The following is an 18581-nucleotide window of genomic DNA, read 5'->3' as shown; positions in this document are numbered from 1 at the left end:
CAACTCAAGCTCAATCTCCTAAGCCCTACTAGAGCCAGGAGTAAGCCCTAAGCACCACTTGGTGTGGTCCAAAAGTCAAATCTAAATAAATATATAAATATTTGCAAAGTTCAGAGCCAGAACTTTACTTTAAAAAATGTTCCCATGAGGGCCCGGAGAGATAGCACAGCGGCGTTTGCCTTGCAAGCAGCCGATTCAGGATCAAAGGTGGTTGGTTCGAATCCCGGTGTCCCATATGGTCCCCCGTGCCTGCCAGGAGCTATTTCTGAGCAGACAGCCAGGAGTAACCCCTGAGCATCGCCGGGTGTGATCCAAAAAACCAAAAAAAAAAAAAGTTCCCATGAGAAAAGGTCCCAGACTACTGTGTCCTGACTAGTTGTCTGAGAAACAGGCAAATTCGAAACAGAACCTGCAGCAACAAGCAAAATTCAGTATTTATTCACTGCTATACAATCAATGTATTAGTAATAAAATGTATCCAAAGAAAAGAGATCCACAAAATATAAATAGTAATCAATAAAAAACAAGCCAAGTGTGTGGTGGTAAGACAATAAGCACTCTTAGTTGAGAGGAAATAACTCAGCAAAAAGGGTTGTAAGATTTTGGATGAAGGCGGGAAATTAAAAGAAAGATGCAAATAAAAAATTGAGTTGCTAGTCCTATAATATTCCATTCATTCATTTAAAAAATTAGTTTTTCCTGTTAAAATGTTAAGAATTACAAAGATACCGGGGCCGGGCGGTGGCGCTAAAGGTAAGGTGCCTGCCTTGCCTGCGCTAGCCTTGGACAGACCGCGGTTCGATCCCCCGGTGTCCCATATGGTCCCCCAAGCCAGGAGCAACTTCTGAGCGCATAGCCAGGAGTAACCCCTGAGCGTTACCGGGTGTGGCCCAAAAACAAAAACAAAAACAAAAAAAAAAAAAAGAATTACAAAGATACCAATCTCTACTCACTCTTGTGATGACTTCAAATCCTGGTTCTTCTTGTTGGTTTATCTTTAAACCTGGGATAGCATCACTAAGAAAATCTGCCATTTCAGAAGGTGGTCGCTGATGCGTGGAAGGATCATTGCCTCTTAAGCTATCAAAAATGTAGTTTGTGACTTTGGAAAATCCTACCATAGTTGCTGTGTAAGGATCCTTTTTAATTTTCTATGTAGTAGGAAAAAGATAACAGCATTACTAACTCAAATAAAGGAAGCAAATATCATGATTTTTGAAAGTCAAAGTTTTTTTAAATGGGAGGAAATCAAAACTAAAAAGTGATCTAAGATTTCTTAAAATTTAATTTTCTGGGAAACAGTATATTAAATGGCAAGTAATGCTACTGATTGCACATAAACACATTAATTTTCAGGCTTCATTCAATCTGCACACACCAGAGACATATGCAATTCTTACTTTCCACTGGTGAATGGCCCAAAACAGCTTTCTTCTGTCTAGTGGTCCTGCCTTCACAAAAAGAATATTTCTTGAAGTGTGCAGTATCCCACTAGTCTAACAAAAGAGATCTGGCAGCTAAGTTTAAAATGCCTAACTGTAATCTGACATTGTAATTTAATTGTATGACTAGTAAAATATGCTGATACCAGTAATTTGTCCTGGATCGAACAGTTTTAAAAGGCATGAAACGCTTTTTTATTGGCTGGGTGTACTTCTAAATCCTCAAATGCACCTGGACTCCTATTTAGAAGGAGTATTTTTGGATCTTCTGGGGTTCCCATATCATAGAGCTCTTAGAATCGTGTCTAAAATGCATTTTGGGGGGCCAAAGAGATAGCACAGCAGTAGAGTACTTGCCTTGCACACGGCAGACCCAGGATAAACCTGGGTTCGATTCCTGGCATCCTATATGGTCCCCTGAACCAGGAGTAATTTCTGAGAGCAAAGCCAGAAGTAACTCCTGAGCACCGATGAGTGTGGGTGTGGCAAAACCCCTCCCAAAATAAAAATAAAAATGTATACAGATACTGAAGCATACAGTATCACCATGGATTAGCTAGCTCACTTCAAACTTGTCCTGAGTCCTTTTTAAGAAAGAGCCACCATTTAGACCTCTTTCTCAGGACCCCAAACAGCAGAGCTGTCAAGGATATATAAACCCTAATTTTGGACCAAAAAAAGAGTTAGATTTACTTTTTTTGTTTGTTTGTTTTTGAGTCACACCCAGCAGCAATCATCGGTTACTCCTGCTGCACGCTCAGAAATCGCCCCCAGCAGGCTCGGGGGGACCATATGGGATGCCAGGATTCTAACCACTGTCCTTCTGCATGCAAGGCAAACGCCTTACCGCTGTGCTATCTCTCCCGCAGAAACAGTTAATGTTAAAGGTCTAGCTTTAAAATGACTATGTTCACAGTAACAAAAAACATCTCCCTTTCTTTCCATTTTAATCAATGTTGAATCTCTTGTCCTTCTTCCTTAAAAGTTCACTCTTTAGTCTTGCTTTTCTTTTAGAGCCAAAGAAGAAAATACCTATAAAAAAGCACTCAAACACTTCTTAAAAAATAAGTGAATAAATAAAGAACTTTCATTACACAGGAATTGGAATGTAAAATTAACTTTCTATCTGTCTATATTAAGTAAATTTTTAGCAAGAACATAGCTAAATACAGCAAAGGAAAACCGATTATCATGACTTAAGGAATCAACTGGAAAATAAGAATTCAAATCACATTTTTTGGTAAATTTATCATTAATTCAAAGTAGCTTACCCAGTTTTCTTTCACCTAAATAATAAAAACTATGTTAATAAAAATCTACTAATGTTCAACTGCAGTTTAACGATCAAAGATAAAATTGCCTTTAGAGCAAATAAAAACCCAAAGAGGTTTCTGAATCTGAAAAATATCATGAAATATGTCATTTCCAAACTTTACGGAAAATAGTTTCATAAAGCTTCCACAGAGAAACACTCATTCTGTATATCTGACAAAATGAGAGGTAGAAGATATATAAAATAATGGAGTGTGATTATCAAAAGATAGATTTAAGAAACATACTTGTATCAAACCATATGCTGGTTCATCAAGAAGATTTTCAAAAGACTGTGAAAGACTCTTATTCTGACAATTCACAAGAAGTATTCTTTTTTCCTGTGGAGATCTAAAATAAAAAAGGGAAGGAGTTATTAAAAGTTCTGGCATGCTGCATCAATTACTACTTGAATACTCATTCATGCACACTGGAATAGCAACAAAAAAAAAACCATACCATGTATCTCCTCCAGATCTAGAACTACTTTCCAATAATATTAATAAACGGCAAGTTAAATGACTTCTAATACTATCAAAATATATTAACAGAATACAAAGGCCAAGATTACATTATAAAAAAGCCCAAATTTCATGCATGCACGCGCACACACACACACACACACACACACACACACACACACACACAGACCCTACACCCCCAAGACCCTAGTTTTCAACACTGACCACACACACACACACACACACACACACACACACACACACACACACCCAAGACCCTGGTTTTCAACACTGACCCCACACACACACACACAGAATTACCTTCCTTTCATGTGTGAGGCCCTGGCTACCTACTCTAGGAACATACAGACACACGTAAATACAAACTAGAAAAAAAAACTTACAGGTATGTTTTGGGGATCAAGGATGTGGCTTAGGGTTAAAGTAAATGCCTTGCATATCTGAGTTCAATCACTAGCATTATACATACTGAAAAGAACCTATAGGTAAGTAGACAGTAGATAGAGCTAATGTATACAGATGTCTTTATTATCACAGAAATATTTAAAAAAATCAAGAAACTCTAGAATTCATCAGCATATATGTGCACTGTAATATGTAATATGATATTAATATATAATATGTAATGCACTGCATAGTGGAAAGTGTCCTATTTTCAAATGATTTCTAATTTCACTATATAATTTAGTAGTATTTCAATACTAGGTGTTAAAAGCAAAATATTATATATGTCTAACTGCAAGTAATACAATGAATTATCTAAAAAAAATTTTGTGATTTCTTTTTTGGCGCTCCTGGCTCTGCACTCAGAAATTAAGCTTGGCAGACTCAAGGGGTCATATGGGGTGCCAGGGATCAAAAATTGGTCAACCATGTGCAAGGCAAATTCTATACCCACTGTACTATTGCCCCAACCCCTATTCAAAATTTCTATTCCATAAGTTTTAAAACTTAGTAACTCCGCTGTAATAAATCCCCAACTTTTGTGTTTAAAATAAATATTAAATGTGCTATTTTGCTACTTTCTATCTCTAGTTTATTATGCTGGAGATAAGAACTTTAATAACAGTTATCTCTTCTCAATTTTAACGCAACAGGATGAAACCCCAGTGCTAGGGGTTTCCAATTCAAAACAGGACTTCATTCTGATTATAGTCAGAAACAGCACTAGGTCTTCACAGACAAGTGTGGCTTACTATGACCCTGATCATTTTTTTGGGAGTTCAGGGCTAGTTGTCTGAAGTAGGAGAAAAATGATTTCTAAAACATGTAACTTGCATTTAAACCTCATTCTTCTGAATATTTGGGAGGATGTTCATGGGTAATGTGAAGATGTACATGTTCTCACAAGGACAGTTTTAAATGACAAGTTAACTTTTAAATACAGGTCAATGGGGCAGGAGTAATAACAGAGCCAATAAGGTGCTTTAAAATCCAGCACTACTTATTATAAAACAATTAGCTGTGATCATTATGATAAAACCCAAAACAAATTTGCTGAAATAGAAACAAAGAAGAACACATGCGCATAGCTGAATAAATACAAAAAGGAAGTTTTGGAAAGAGTGTTCTGTCTTCTGTACCAATAATTTTATAAAGGTCTTAAACTTGTCTAACTCAAAAAGTAGAACATTATAAACTATGTTTAACAGAAACTAGATCCACCAGGATCACTTATGTCTTCACAACTGAAATACAGATTAAAAATATCATGGGGGGGGGGGGCAGTGAGGTGGCACTAGAGGTAAGGTGTCTGCCTTGCAAGCGCTAGCCAAGGAAGGACCATGGTTCGATCCCCCGGCGTCCCATATGGTCCCCCCAAGCCAGGGGCAATTTCTGAGCGCTTAGCCAGGAGTAATGGCTGAGCATCAAATGGGTGTGGCCAAAAAAACAAAACAAAACAATCATTGGGGACCAGAGAGATAGCACAGCAGTAGGGCATTTGCCTTGCACACAGCGGACCCAGGACAGATGGTGGTTCAAATCCCGGCATCCCATAGGGTTCCGTGTGCCTGCCGGGGGCAATTTCTGAGCATAAAGCCAGGAGCCAGTGCTGCTGGGTGTGACCTAAATAAATAAATAAATAAATAAATAAATAAATAAATAAATAAATAAATAAATAAATAACAAAATCACTGGACTATTTTTTTCTATATAACAGTAAAAAAAAAAAAAGTAAATGGTTGCTGATCCAAATAACTGAAGTGGCAATATTTACTCAGTTCTGATCCAAAGTGGTCAATAGGCCAGAAAAATAAAAAAGCACTTGATCCCTAATAATATGCACATAGGTCACTGACAGTCAATGACATGCAAAAATTTGCCTCTGGACAACAATCCAATTTCAGTAAATAAACAATAAGCTGATACTTACTCACACAATACCACATATTTTTCAAGGGATTCGATCAACAGTTTGCTATCTCCTTGATGAAAGTGTAGCGCAGGGAGAACGACGTCATCCTTCAGACAGAACACCACATACGACCAGCCCATCCCCTCTTTGTTTTGCTTGATTGATTTCAGGTCTGTCAAACTGAACAGGAAGGACCATTTGCTTTTCCCATTTCTATGACTTGGAGCATCTTGAAAACAAGAAAGTGGGGCAAAATAGTTTTGTTCACCTTTTTAAAAGGTACTCATAAGGCTCTTCATGACTGCCTAACATCAATCAGTTGATCCTGGGGAATGACTACAGCATTTATATTACTAGGGTCCCACCTGTATCTGAAATGGCAATAGCCATTTAACAAATTTAAAAAACATTTTAAAAAATGTTTTAAATAAAAAATATAAGTTTTTTTCCCAAAATGACAATGACTTTGAAGTGGAACTCGATTTAATTTTTAATACAAATATATTATGATACTATCTACTAACTGAAAGGGAATAATTGAATCTGTCTCAGTTTCTTTATCTGTAAAATGAAGATAATTATACTTACCTCCCAATGTTAAGGAATTAAAAAAATATCGGTTACTAACTAGTACAGAACCAAGTATTTTAGCAAACAGACACTCAAAAAATTGTTCATTGGGGCTGGCGAGGTGGCGCTAGAGGTAAGGTGTCTGCCTTGCAAGCGCTAGCCAAGGATCAGGACCACGGTTCGATCCCCCAGCGTCCCATATGGTCCCCCCAAGCCAGGGGCAATTTCTGAGCGCTTAGCCAGGAGTAACCCCTGAGCATCAAACGGGTGTGGCCAAAAAACCAAAAAAAAAAAAAAAAAAAAAAATTGTTCATTGTTTTCCACTCTCCCCAAATGAAAATGACATGATGCTTTTGGAGAGTTATTCACAAACAAAAATGTTTTTAAATACAAACAAAAAATACAACTTATTATCCTCATTTCCTTTAGAGTGAATATAGAGATTGACATTAATTTACATATAAAAATAAGAAACAATTGAGAAGGCCGGAGAGATAGCACAGCAGTAGGGCGTTTGCCTTGCACACATCAGACCCAGATCGGATGGTGGTTAGAATCCGGCACCCCATATGGTTCCCCAAGCCTGTCAGGAGCAACTTCTGAGAGCAGACCCAGAATTAACCCCTGAGCGCCGTCAGGTGACCCAAAAACAAAAACAAACAACAAAAGAAACAATTGAGGATGAAAATATAACTAAATTGTGAATGCTTCCGAGAGAAGGAATAAATTCAAACATCCTACTAGAATGCGTTTTATCAAATAAAAGCTAGGTCAAGCCAAACTATAGTTATAAATATTTTGAGTCTGTATATAGTCCATATACATTTGAAATCTGAAATTCATGTAGATCATAAATGACAACAAGCAACAAAGATCATTTAAACAAATAAAATATTTCCTTTTAATACGTTAAAATTAAAAGGCATAATTAATTTCTAATGTAAAAATGGCATTTTAACATTTTTACCTCAGACATGTCAGTTATGTTACTGAAAAAAAAATGGGGAAGGGTAAAGAGGTGGATTTGGGGCCACATCCAGCAATGCTCCAGGGTTACTCTTTTTTTTTTTTTTTTTTTTTTTTGGTTTTTGGGCCACACCCGATAACGCTCAGGGGTTACTCCTGGCTATGTGCTCAGAAGTTGCTCCTGGCTTGGGGGACCATATGGGAAAACGGGGGGATCGAACCACGGTCCGTCCAAGGCAAGCGCAGGCAAGGCAGGCACCTTACCTTTAGCGCCACCGCCCGGCCCCCAGGGTTACTCTTGACTCTGCACTCAGAAAGCACTCCTGGTCTTAGGGGACCGTATGAGATGCCAGAGATCAAACCCAGGTTGGCTGTATGCAAGGCAAGTACCCTACCAGTTGTACTCTCTCTCCGGCCTCTTTCTAAAATTTAAAACCACTTCTTGAGGCCGGAATGATAGCATAGCAGTGGGGCATTTGCCTTACACGTGAACGACCCAGGATAGACCCAGGTTCAATCCCTGGCATCCCATACTGCCAGCCAGGAGCAATTACTGAGCACAGAGTCAAGAGTAACCCCTGAGTGCCGCTGGGTGTGGCTCAAAAAACAAACCAACAAATAAATAATAAATAAAACAGCAATAAAAATTCAATAAAGATCATTTTTAATATTAATGCTTAAAGTAACAATACTTAATAAAAGAAAGTCACATTAAATCATATGTTAAAGATTAAATAATAGAAATCATATAAATGATCAGAAATCTATGTTTGTCCAAAAATAAAATTTTACATACATGTTTTTGTTTTTGGGCCACACCGGTGACACTCAGGGGTTACTCCTGGCTACGCACTCAAAAATCACTCCTGAGATGCTGAGGGATCAAACCGCGGTCTGTTTTAGGTTAGCGCATGCAAGGCAGACGCCCTACACTTATGCCATTCTTCTAGCCAAAACAATTTTTACATATTTCCCTCACTAAGGAAACACACTATCTAATATAACAGAAAATGCCTCATGCATTTTCGCAAACTTCTCATAAGTGAGAAGAAATAAATTTTTCTCATAAATGAGAGGAAATATTTACAAATCATTCTTTGGGTCCTTTCACTATATAATATGTATTATATTAATAATATATTATACATAACATATATTAGCATATTTATATTAGTATATAATATGCTTTACAAAAATAGAAACATTATTTCATTCAGTTATATCTCCACTGACTAGAAAAATATGATTTGCACATAGCAGATACTCAAGTATGTGGCATTAAATGAATCAATAACCTGGCACACTAAGTCAACATAAAAGTAATCAATAATTCTGGGGCCAGAGTGGTGGCACAGAGCAGTGGCACGGAGCAGTAAGGCGTCTGCCTTGCCAGTGCTAGCCTCAGGCGGACCGAGGTTCAATCCCCTGGTGTCTCATATGGCCCCCCAAGCCAAGAGCGATTTCTGAGCGCATAGCCAGGAGTAACCTCAGAGTGTCACTGGGTGTGGCCAAAAAATAAAAAATAAAAACAAATAACAAAAAAAAAAGTAATCAATAATTCATTAACAGTTAACCAGAAATAGACTTAGTTACAAAGAAACTGTAAGAGAATTCCTGGAGTAACTCCAAATGTCTTCCTTTCTCCTAAAGGAAACCAAATAGCAGAGCACAGGTAACAAGGTCCTCCATTCAATCCCAGGATTATCATAACCCCGAGCAGCCACAGATTTGGAGTCACCCTGGCTGTCCCTTAGCACCACCAAGTATGGACCCCAGAACAAATAAAAGTCACCGAAATGAACTTAGATCACCAAAAATAAAGAAAGCACAGTAAATCCTCATGTGAGATATGAAGCTAAAAAGCGGTCCATAGCTGAGTTTTGATCATACAATGTCCCACGCTAACCCTTCACCAGCGTTCAATTCCTAGGACCAACTGCATAGCCCCACACTCACCCTCAGCTGGCCCCTGTGGCAGTGCCCCTCCCTCCTCTTTCCTCTCCTTTCTTCTTCTCCTCACCCCTCCCTCCCCTCCCTACCTCCTCTCTCTCTTTCACTCCCTCCCTCCCTTCACCCTTCTTCCCAATCCCTAAACACTTTACATGTGGTGCCCAAAAACAAACAAAAAATCATGGCCGTGCGTGGTGGGGGCAAAAAAAAAAACCTCATCTCTCATCTCACCCACCAAATTGGTTTTTTACCTTTCTTTGACAATCTGCATTGTTCTGGTAAGAACTCTTCTTTTCTGCAGAAAGGGACTAGCCCCCAGCACTCAAAGAGAAGGAAAACACAAACAACTGCACATACTAGCAATTTCTCAAAAGTTTATGAGTTACTTACTACTTGATTGCCTGTTTCCAAGAAATGATAAAGTAGAAAATATAACTTGTATACGAGAATGATTCCATGAAGGATTAATTTTACTTTAGTAGTAATCCTATATAAAACTATCAATATAGGGACTTAAGAGATACAAGATGCTTTCCTTGCATGCTGCCAAACTGGGTTTGATTCCCAGCACCACATACAGTTCTCCACATCTCACCAGGAATGATCCCAGAGCACAGAGCCAGGAGTAAGCCTTAAGCACAGCCAACTGTATGACCCGAACACACACTTTCAAATGATATTTGTATTATAGCTCAAAGGCTGGAACACGTGCTGTACATACAAAAGCTCTAGCATGTGGTTGCCAGCACCGCCAAGTGTGACCCAAAAACAAAAAACCCAAACTGCTGTCAATCAAAATAAAAACAAACTCTACACAACCGCTTAACATCTTTACCAGAAACCATCTGAGATGGTTTGTGTTTTCTGATCAAGCTGTGAGCATCGTTTCTCTACATGTAAAACCTCAAGGCAATCACAGATCTAAAAATATAAGTACGTATGTACCTGTGTGGGAATATGAATGTATATAAGAGGCAGAACAAAGCTTTATGAACATATAGAAAGGAGTCTATATTTTTAGTCTGCAGCAAGCGGAAAAAAAATCCCAGTAGCACAGCAATGTTAACAACAGTACGACTTGTGGTATTCTCCGTCTCCCCCTGGTGCTTTAGAATGAAATAACATTCTTTTATTCTACTAGATTTTTAAAGCGTGCCTCAGACAACCAAACAATAACACTGTTTTATCATTAATAACTCTAAAACAAAAGCACATTTTTACCAGATCAAAATGAAATGTAACTAATACATGAGACTATATTAGTCAAAGCATCAGGCCATCCTTCTCCTAAGACAAACATGAAATAATTCTCTTTTATAATATATAGTAGCACACCCATCTGAGATTTCAAAAGATTTGATTCATACCTCCATTGATATGTGGTTTCTTTTTAAATGAAACTGTGTTAACCATATCCCATTCTGCCTCGTAACTGTTCTGATGCTCCGATCCTCGATGGGCTCTTTCTTTTGGGGCCTGGGTCCATTCTACAACCGAACTGGAGTCCTAAAATAATCACACATATGAACTATTTAGTAGAGTAGCCAAAAGCAGAATTTAATGTCTTTCGATAATAACTAGTGCTACCCAAAATAAGTCTATAGATTGAGAAAGGCAGCACTTGTGGAAAACTACTCTTTTACTCTCTTATCTTTACTACAAAGACAAGAAAAGCATGTCTAGACTCCCTTGCAATCAGTCTATCAAAGAAATATAAGCAGTAGAGAATTGCAGGGTTTCTAGGAAAGTTTCTAATTAGGAAATAAAGGCTTCATTCCTTTCCTTCCTTTTGCTACTTTGAATACAACTGCACCCATATGAGAAGCAGCAAGAAAATAGAGCCACTCTGTAAATGAGCACTCTGTAAGAGTTAAAAGCTGGAAAGGTTCTCATAAGCATCAGGAAGGAATATGCAAGTAAACTGAGGGGTAACCGGCCAGAGAGAGAGCAAAGCAGTATGCTGGAGCGATAGCACAGAGGGAAGGCACGTGTTGCACGTGGCCAACACAGGACAGACCCCAGTTCGAATCCCAGCATCTCATATGGTCCCCCGAGCATGCCAGGAGCAACTTCTGAGCAGTGTCAGGAGTAACCCCTAAACACTATCATGTGTGGCCCAAAAACAAAAAACAAACAAAAAACCTGAGGAGTGCCAATGAAATACCAGATAGTTGTTTAAGGAAATATATATATTAATATTTATAAGTTTGATACATAATAGGGAATGAAATTTAAAAGGAGCAAAAGCAATATGAGGTATCACAACTACAAGAAAAAAGGAAGACTCAACATCCTGGTAAACTAACAGACATACATATTGACAATGTGTACAGATAATGAAACGGAAAAATATATACTGAATACACAAGGACACATGAGGATCAGGCTTCTAGTCAAGCAAGAATTCCATTTTTGCTTTTTGAAGCTTACCAGAACGTATTCATGAATTCCCAGTGTGATGGGGCGGGGAAGGATATAAAAAATAAGGCAATTAAAACATGGGAAAGAGGTGTAAGGAATCCTTGCGATACAGCAATTATAATGAACAACCAATTCGGAAAGGGTTTGCCAAAAGGGTCTGGGAGAAATATGTGTTTAAGAAAATGAAACCAGAAGATAATCTGTGTGTTTAAATAGCTTGAGATTAAAAGAAAACAACTAAGCCAGATAATGAAGAGATAATTAAGAAATGAAAGTTCAGTCTCTACCTTCCATGTGCAAAGTCAACACACAGTACAAATATTAAGCAGTAATCACATTACACAGCAATTGTACTCCTAGCTTTTGAAGATTAAGTAATAAAATGTACACAATTATGTCTATAAATAATGCAGAATATTCATAGCAACATTATTCATATTAGCCTAATCTTAAAATGTATAATCCAGCAACCAATAGTTTTCTCCCATAAATCTAGTAATAAAAAAATAAAAGGGTAACAATACTGAAAAAGACTATAAAATGAATGAGTCTTAAAAACATCTGTCGAAGCTGCAGAGAAATATGGACTGGTGAAGAGTACTGGAACACTGTATGACTGAAACTCAACCATGAACAACTTTGACTGGATCTCACCTGATTCAATTATTTAACTTATGAACATACATACAGGGGCTGGAGAGATAGCACAGTGGTAAGGCATTTGCTTTGCATGCAGAAGGACGGCGGTTCGAATCCCGGCATCCCATATGATCCCCTAAGCCTGCCAGGAGCGATTTCTGAGCGGAGAGCCAGGAGGAACCCGAGCGTACCCGGGTGTGACCCAAAAACCAAAAAAAAAAAAAAAAAAAGAACATGCACATACACACACAGTACACACACACATATTGTCTAGGAAGCATGTAATAAAAGATCACATAATTCTGGGGACACCAGAAGAGAGGAGTTGACACTTGTGGTTCAGGAACACAGAATGCATAAAACTAGGAGTAACTTTGTAAATCATGATATCGAATAAAAATTACAATTGGGGCCAGAGAGATAGCATAGAGGTAGTGCGTTTGACTTGCACGCAGAAGAACAATGGTTCAAATCCCGGCATCCCATTATGGTTCCCTGAGCCTCCAGGAGAGATTTCTGAGCACAAAGCCAGGAGTAACCCCTGAGCGCTACTGGGTGTGATCCAAAAAAATCAAAACAAAAAAATTACTATTAATGTTAAAAAATCAGAGATAGGAAAATAAATCAGAGATAGGATAGCAGGGAAGGTGTTTGCCTTGCACACAGCCAACCCGGGTTCGAACCCTGGCATCTTATATGGACCCCAACCGAGACTGCCAGAAGTGATTCCTAAGTGCAGAGCCAGGAGTAACCCCCAAGCACCGCTGGGTGCAACCCAAAAACCTATATGTCAGTGTACTATTATGCGTATATGGGAAAATCCACAAAAGGCAAACCCTCAGAAAGCAGGGGACAGGTTTAAGTGGGCAGGAGGAGTGACTGCTTAAAGGAGTCTTTTTTGTAGTGATTGAAAAAAAATGTTCACTATTGGTCCCTGAAAGTGTGTGCAAAATCTGTACTTGGAAACATCACTGACTGATACACTTTAAAACGGTGGCTTTGGGGTCTGGAGCAATAGTCCAACAGGTAAGGTGCTTGCCTGGCACAAGGCCAACCCAGGTTGGATCCAAGGCATCCCAGACGGTACCCCAAGCACTGCTAGAAGTGATTCCTAAGAGTAGAACCATATGTGACCCAAAATAAAACCCCCCCAAAAAAGTGATTTGGGGACACAAATTGTTTAACTGACCCCAGCACTAAATGGTTCTGCCAAGAACAGCCTTATAGCACAGTGCTCGCAATAGCCCTGAAGCATTGCCAGATGTGGCCCAAAACACCCCAAATAAACATATTTAAGAGTGAATTTTATGGTAAATAAGCTGTATTTCAGTCAATTAGTTTTTTTGTGTTTTTTTTTTTGGCCACATCCAGTGATGCTCAGATTACTCCTGGCTCTGTGCTCAAAAATCGGCTCTCGAAGGCACAGGAGTGACGGACTGTCGTCCTGGGTCAGCCGTGTGCAAGGCAAAGCCCTTACTGCTGTGTTATCACTCCAGTCCCAAACTGTTATCAATTTTTTTTCAAACTGTTATCTTTAAACAGCAATCCTGTAATTATATGTTTTATCTTACCTTTCTCGCATAGAGAATACTAGAAGAATCTAAGGCATCATCCAGAGGTCGCCAGTCCACTATTACTTCAGCATCCTAGGAAAAAAAAAAATCTTACATTCTTAACACTTATTCTTAATTCTGAAGTCCAAAATGAAAATTTTTACCACTTAAATATTAGCACTTTAAATATGCAATAGCGTATCTATCAAATTTAACATTATTTGATAACAACTGTTAACTCCATTTTTAAATTCTACTTCATGTTCACTGTAACTTTCTATATTTCTAGAATTTTTACATGAGTTTTGAATATCCCATATCATTTTACTAGCTCATCGAAAGTATTTTCTTTCTTCCATGTTAAATTCACAACCAGTTTAATTATGATTTCACTTTATGTTTGAAATTCAAACATGCTTGATTATTCTACAAAGACGAATTACTACCACAAACAATTCAAAGAGCTAGACCTCTCTGGGTTAGAGACAGTACAGGATGTAAGGCACTTAACTTGCCTTCCATCTAGCTGGCCTTGGCTGGCCCCCAGCACCACCACCAGGAATCAACCCTGAGCATAGAGCCAGGAAGAAACACTGAGCACCCCTGGCTGTGACCACCCCAAACATACCTCCATCCCCCAAAAAACCTTACCTTTTCTAAAACACGCAATATGCCTGCAATCAAACTGTCCTGTTCATGAGTTTTTGCACAAGATGAATGAATATAGACACCTTCTTGCTCATATACAATCTGGAACAGAAAAATAACATTAATTACATCACTTTCATTTGGTACTACTTTAACATGTGGGTTTTTGGGGTATTTTTTTTTGGTTTTGTTTTTTTTTTTTTTTTTTTTTTTTGGTTTTTGGGTCACACCCCACGGTGCTCAGGGGTTACTCCTGGCTGTGTGCTCAGAAATAGCTCCTGGCAGGCACGGGAGACCCTATGGGACACCGGGATTCGAACCAACCACCTTTGGTCCTGGATCGCCTGCTTGCAAGGCAAACGCCACAGTGCTATCTCTCCAGGTCCTTGTTTTGTTTTTTGATTTTTGGATCACACCCGGCTGTGTTCAGGGGTTGCGCTCAGAAATCGCCCCTGGCAGGATCAGGGGACCATATGGGAAGCCGGGATTCGAACCAATGTCCGTCCAGAATTGGTTGTGCAATGCAAATGCCCTACTACTGTGCTATCTCTCCAGCCCATAACATCTGTTTTGAGAAGAAAAAAGTTGAAATGCTCTTCTATAATACTTAACAAGGTGTTGACTGTCTCATCTATAAAAGTTTCTTTTTATTTTTGGATTTTGGGCCAGACCCGGTGACGCTCAGGAGTTAATCCTGGCTATGTGCTCAGAAGTCGCTCCTGGCTTGGGGGACCATATGGGACGCCGAGGGATCAAACAGCAGTCTGTCCTAGGCTAGCGCTGGCAAGGCAGATACCTTACCTCTAGCGCCACCATGCCAGCCCCATATAAAAGTAATTTTAATGTCAGATATCTGAACTCAAAAGATAAACTGAAAGATCTCAAATTAAATGTTATGTGTGTCTCTTCTAAGTTCAAGACATTTAGAAGTCGTTAAGATGATTATTTTGACAGACAAAACTAATGTGTATATACAAGTATTAGGAAATTACTTAGTAATACTACATAAAGTTCTTTAAATTAGGATTTCCTAAATAGTATCCAATATGAATAGGAATCAGAATAGAGAAAGGAAATAGGAAGGACAGGTTACAAAGGATATTTAACTATACCATATGAATTAAGTAAAAAAGATGACTCTAACATTTGAGTAATATTTTATTAATATGATTATCCATAAAATTCATCCCAAGGTTTCTCAAATTCTTTTAATATCATAAACCCATTTTTCTTATTGATGTTGTGGTACTTTAATGTTTCACAGATATTGGGAAATTTTGTACTGCTTGGCTTTCTTTACATTAAATGATGTATCTCGAGGCAATCTTATTTTCTATAGACATAACATTAAAAACTGAAATTCTATTCCTGAGCTTCATTTCAATTCATTAAAAGTACTTTTTCAGGAGCCAGAGAGATAGTCTAGCAGGCAGGGCACTTGCCTTGCATGCAGCTCAGTTCAATCTTGATTAAGTACTGAGTACCATCAGGTGTGCAAAATAAACTTTTGGGGCCGGAGCATTAGCACAGTGGTTAGGCATTTGCCTTGCACATAGCTAGCACAGGACAAATGGTGATTCGATTCCTGGCATCCCATATGGTCCCCTGAGCCTGCAGAAGTGAGTTCTGCGCACAGAGCCAGAAGTAACCCCTGAGTGCCACCAGATGTGGCCCAAAAACCAAACAGCAAAAATAAATAAAATAAAAGACAAGGTTAGGCTGGAGAGAGCTCAACAGATGGAGCAAATGATACAGGAAAGCCTGAATTCAAATCTCAGCAGCACCACATGATCCCAAGCATCACAAAGGCTGGCCTCCAAGCACCATGTTCCTAGGTAGTAGACTGAGCACCCTTGGGTGTGGCACTGAAACAAAGCCGCTCTACTTCTATTATCTAGATGGAATTCGGAAAATAAGAATGTCGGGGCTGGAAAGACAGCACAGAGGTATGGTGTTTGCCTTGCATGCAGCTGACCCAGGACAGACCCGGGTTTGATTCCCAAATGGTCCCACAAGCCTGCCAGGGGTGGTTACTGAGCGCAGAGCCAGGAGTGACCCCAAAAAACAAAAATAAATAATAAATAAAAATTAAAAAGATAGTGTATATTTCTATATAGAGAGGTAGCTGTCTGTCCCTTCCCTTTTTCAAATCTCCTTAGTAGGAAATTCTATGTTAAGTCTCTCTTGGATTTGAGTTCAGATTAGAACCAGGTTCTAGAGATTATGTAACCCCCATATGCACCAGTGGTATTATGTAGCATTGTTCCTTTTTGCATGGGCACATTAAAATGGGGGAAATCTTATGTACAGAAAGAAGTTCTATCTAATAGGGATAGAAATCATAAAATTTTTAAGTACGGCTGCACCTTTCACCCTTTCATGAACATGGTGACTGGACTTAGGCCTCAGCTGACAGAACATCAACCATCCAACCGCACATACACCTTGGCTCCCACCCTTGGAACTGGCATTGTTTTCTGCACCAGCACCAAAAAGCAAATTTCCACCTGAGGAGGCCCTAATGCCACCCCTGGCACTGGCTTGCTTCAGGGTGGGTTCATGTGACATCCTGACAACTAGGAAACAGCAACAACTTGCATTCAGGGCAGGTTTCCCTGCCTCGACACCTAACGGTGAGATGAAATCAGATGATGCTCCATGACACCTTGGCTTCAACATAGGATCTGTGCAGAAACCAGGATCTCTAATTACAGAAGCCTGGCTGCAACTGTAATTGAGGAGAACTTTTCCTGGGACCATGAAGAAAGAACTTAGGGTTAGCCAATTAGTATGCCTGGAGCCTGTAATCAAGCTTTATGACAGGATGCTTCATGGGTAGAGACAACCGGTTTGTTTTAGACCAAGGGTATTTCCTTCCTAACCTCCCCAATGTTTGCTGTACCTATGCCAAAAAATAAATAAATAAATAACTCACTGCCACACTCCCTTTTCTTAATTATATTTATATCTTCTAGATAGGGGGATCCCACCTTTTTCATAGAACCTTGGGACATAAATTACTTTGTTTCACCTCATACTTCTGCATTATTCTACAAATTAAGAAAAGAAAAAAAAGAGAGAGAAGGAGAGAGAGAGAGAGAGAGAGAGAGAGAGAGAGAGAGAGAGAGAGAGAGAGAGGGAGGATGGGGCCCAGGTGGAAGGGAAAAAAAACTCAGAACTCAATACCCAAATCAAAGTCAACGACAATAGAATCAAGAGACTGAAGCTATAACAATCTAACCGTAAAATGGGCCTGTTACACTGCCAGACCAGGGGGCCAGAGATGGAGGGCCAGGATGCACGCTGGGAACTGTGGTGAAGGAAATCAACACTGATGGTGGGAATGCACTAATTCGCATTACTATGCTTGAAACCCATCTATGAAGAACCTGTAATTCACAATGGTCTCAATAAAAAATAAATTAAAATAAATAAACATCAACAAGATCATCTGAATAAACTACATCAATAAGACAATTGAGTATAGTTTAAAATCTTCCTACCGAAACAATTTCAAATCCACGTGATGTGACTGGGAAAATTTTCCAAATATTGACAAAATAATACCAGGAAACTGAAAAAGACAATACAGCAAGGACTTGACTGACTTCCTCAGCTAACCAATGTTCAATCCCCAGTACCGCATAAACTGCTCTATGTCCACCAAAAGAGAACACCGAGCCAGGAATAAATCAGACACAGTGGGCATAGTCCAAACACAGAAATAAATAATGCCAATTCTACACAAACTTTCTTTTTCTTTGATCACCAGTCTACACAAACTTTTAACAGCGACTGAAGATAAAAAGCACGTCCCAGCCCAACTCATTTAAGATGATACTGCTCCCAAATTAAGCAAATTAATTCTCCAGCCCCTTACGATGAGAATCTTCATCAGAAAAACTTACTATTCCTTTGATGCAACCATACTATTCACTGCAACCTGAATGGAATAGGAAGATATCATGTTAAATGAAGTAACCCAGAAAAAAGATGGATAAATACAGGATGTTCTGGCTTATATGCGTCATTTAGAATAACCACATGAAGGAATGCAGCGGATTAACCAGAGGTTGCCTAGAACACTTCAGGCCCCCTGGTATGGTGAGGAGAAGAAAAGAAACTGAGTGGAAGGAGAGAATGACATATATGAAATAACCAGGGACAGGGTCAACTGGTGGTGGTAAGGAAAGACAGAACCACTATTTATAGCCAAACCACAAAGTAAACAACAATGGAATCA

General features: G+C 39.0%; 1 protein-coding gene across 1 annotated transcript in view; it reads right to left on the bottom strand.

Moving 5' to 3' along the window:
* Positions 1-18581, bottom strand: part of TBC1D15 (TBC1 domain family member 15) — a 76292-nt gene that overhangs the window by 37263 nt on the left and 20448 nt on the right. The window contains exons 2-7 of the mRNA XM_049782747.1: positions 14342-14440; positions 13709-13783; positions 10445-10583; positions 5610-5820; positions 3002-3104; positions 954-1151 (exon numbers count right to left, since the gene is read on the bottom strand). Of these exons, the coding sequence (XP_049638704.1) occupies positions 954-1151; positions 3002-3104; positions 5610-5820; positions 10445-10583; positions 13709-13783; positions 14342-14440 (825 nt within the window). The remainder of the gene's footprint in view (positions 1-953; positions 1152-3001; positions 3105-5609; positions 5821-10444; positions 10584-13708; positions 13784-14341; positions 14441-18581) is intronic.

This window comes from Suncus etruscus, chromosome 11 (genome assembly GCF_024139225.1).
Source record: "Suncus etruscus isolate mSunEtr1 chromosome 11, mSunEtr1.pri.cur, whole genome shotgun sequence".
Classification (NCBI taxonomy): Eukaryota; Metazoa; Chordata; class Mammalia; order Eulipotyphla; family Soricidae; genus Suncus; species Suncus etruscus.
The sequence above is the reverse complement of the archived record's forward strand: the minus strand, read 5'-3'. Positions and strand labels throughout refer to the sequence as shown.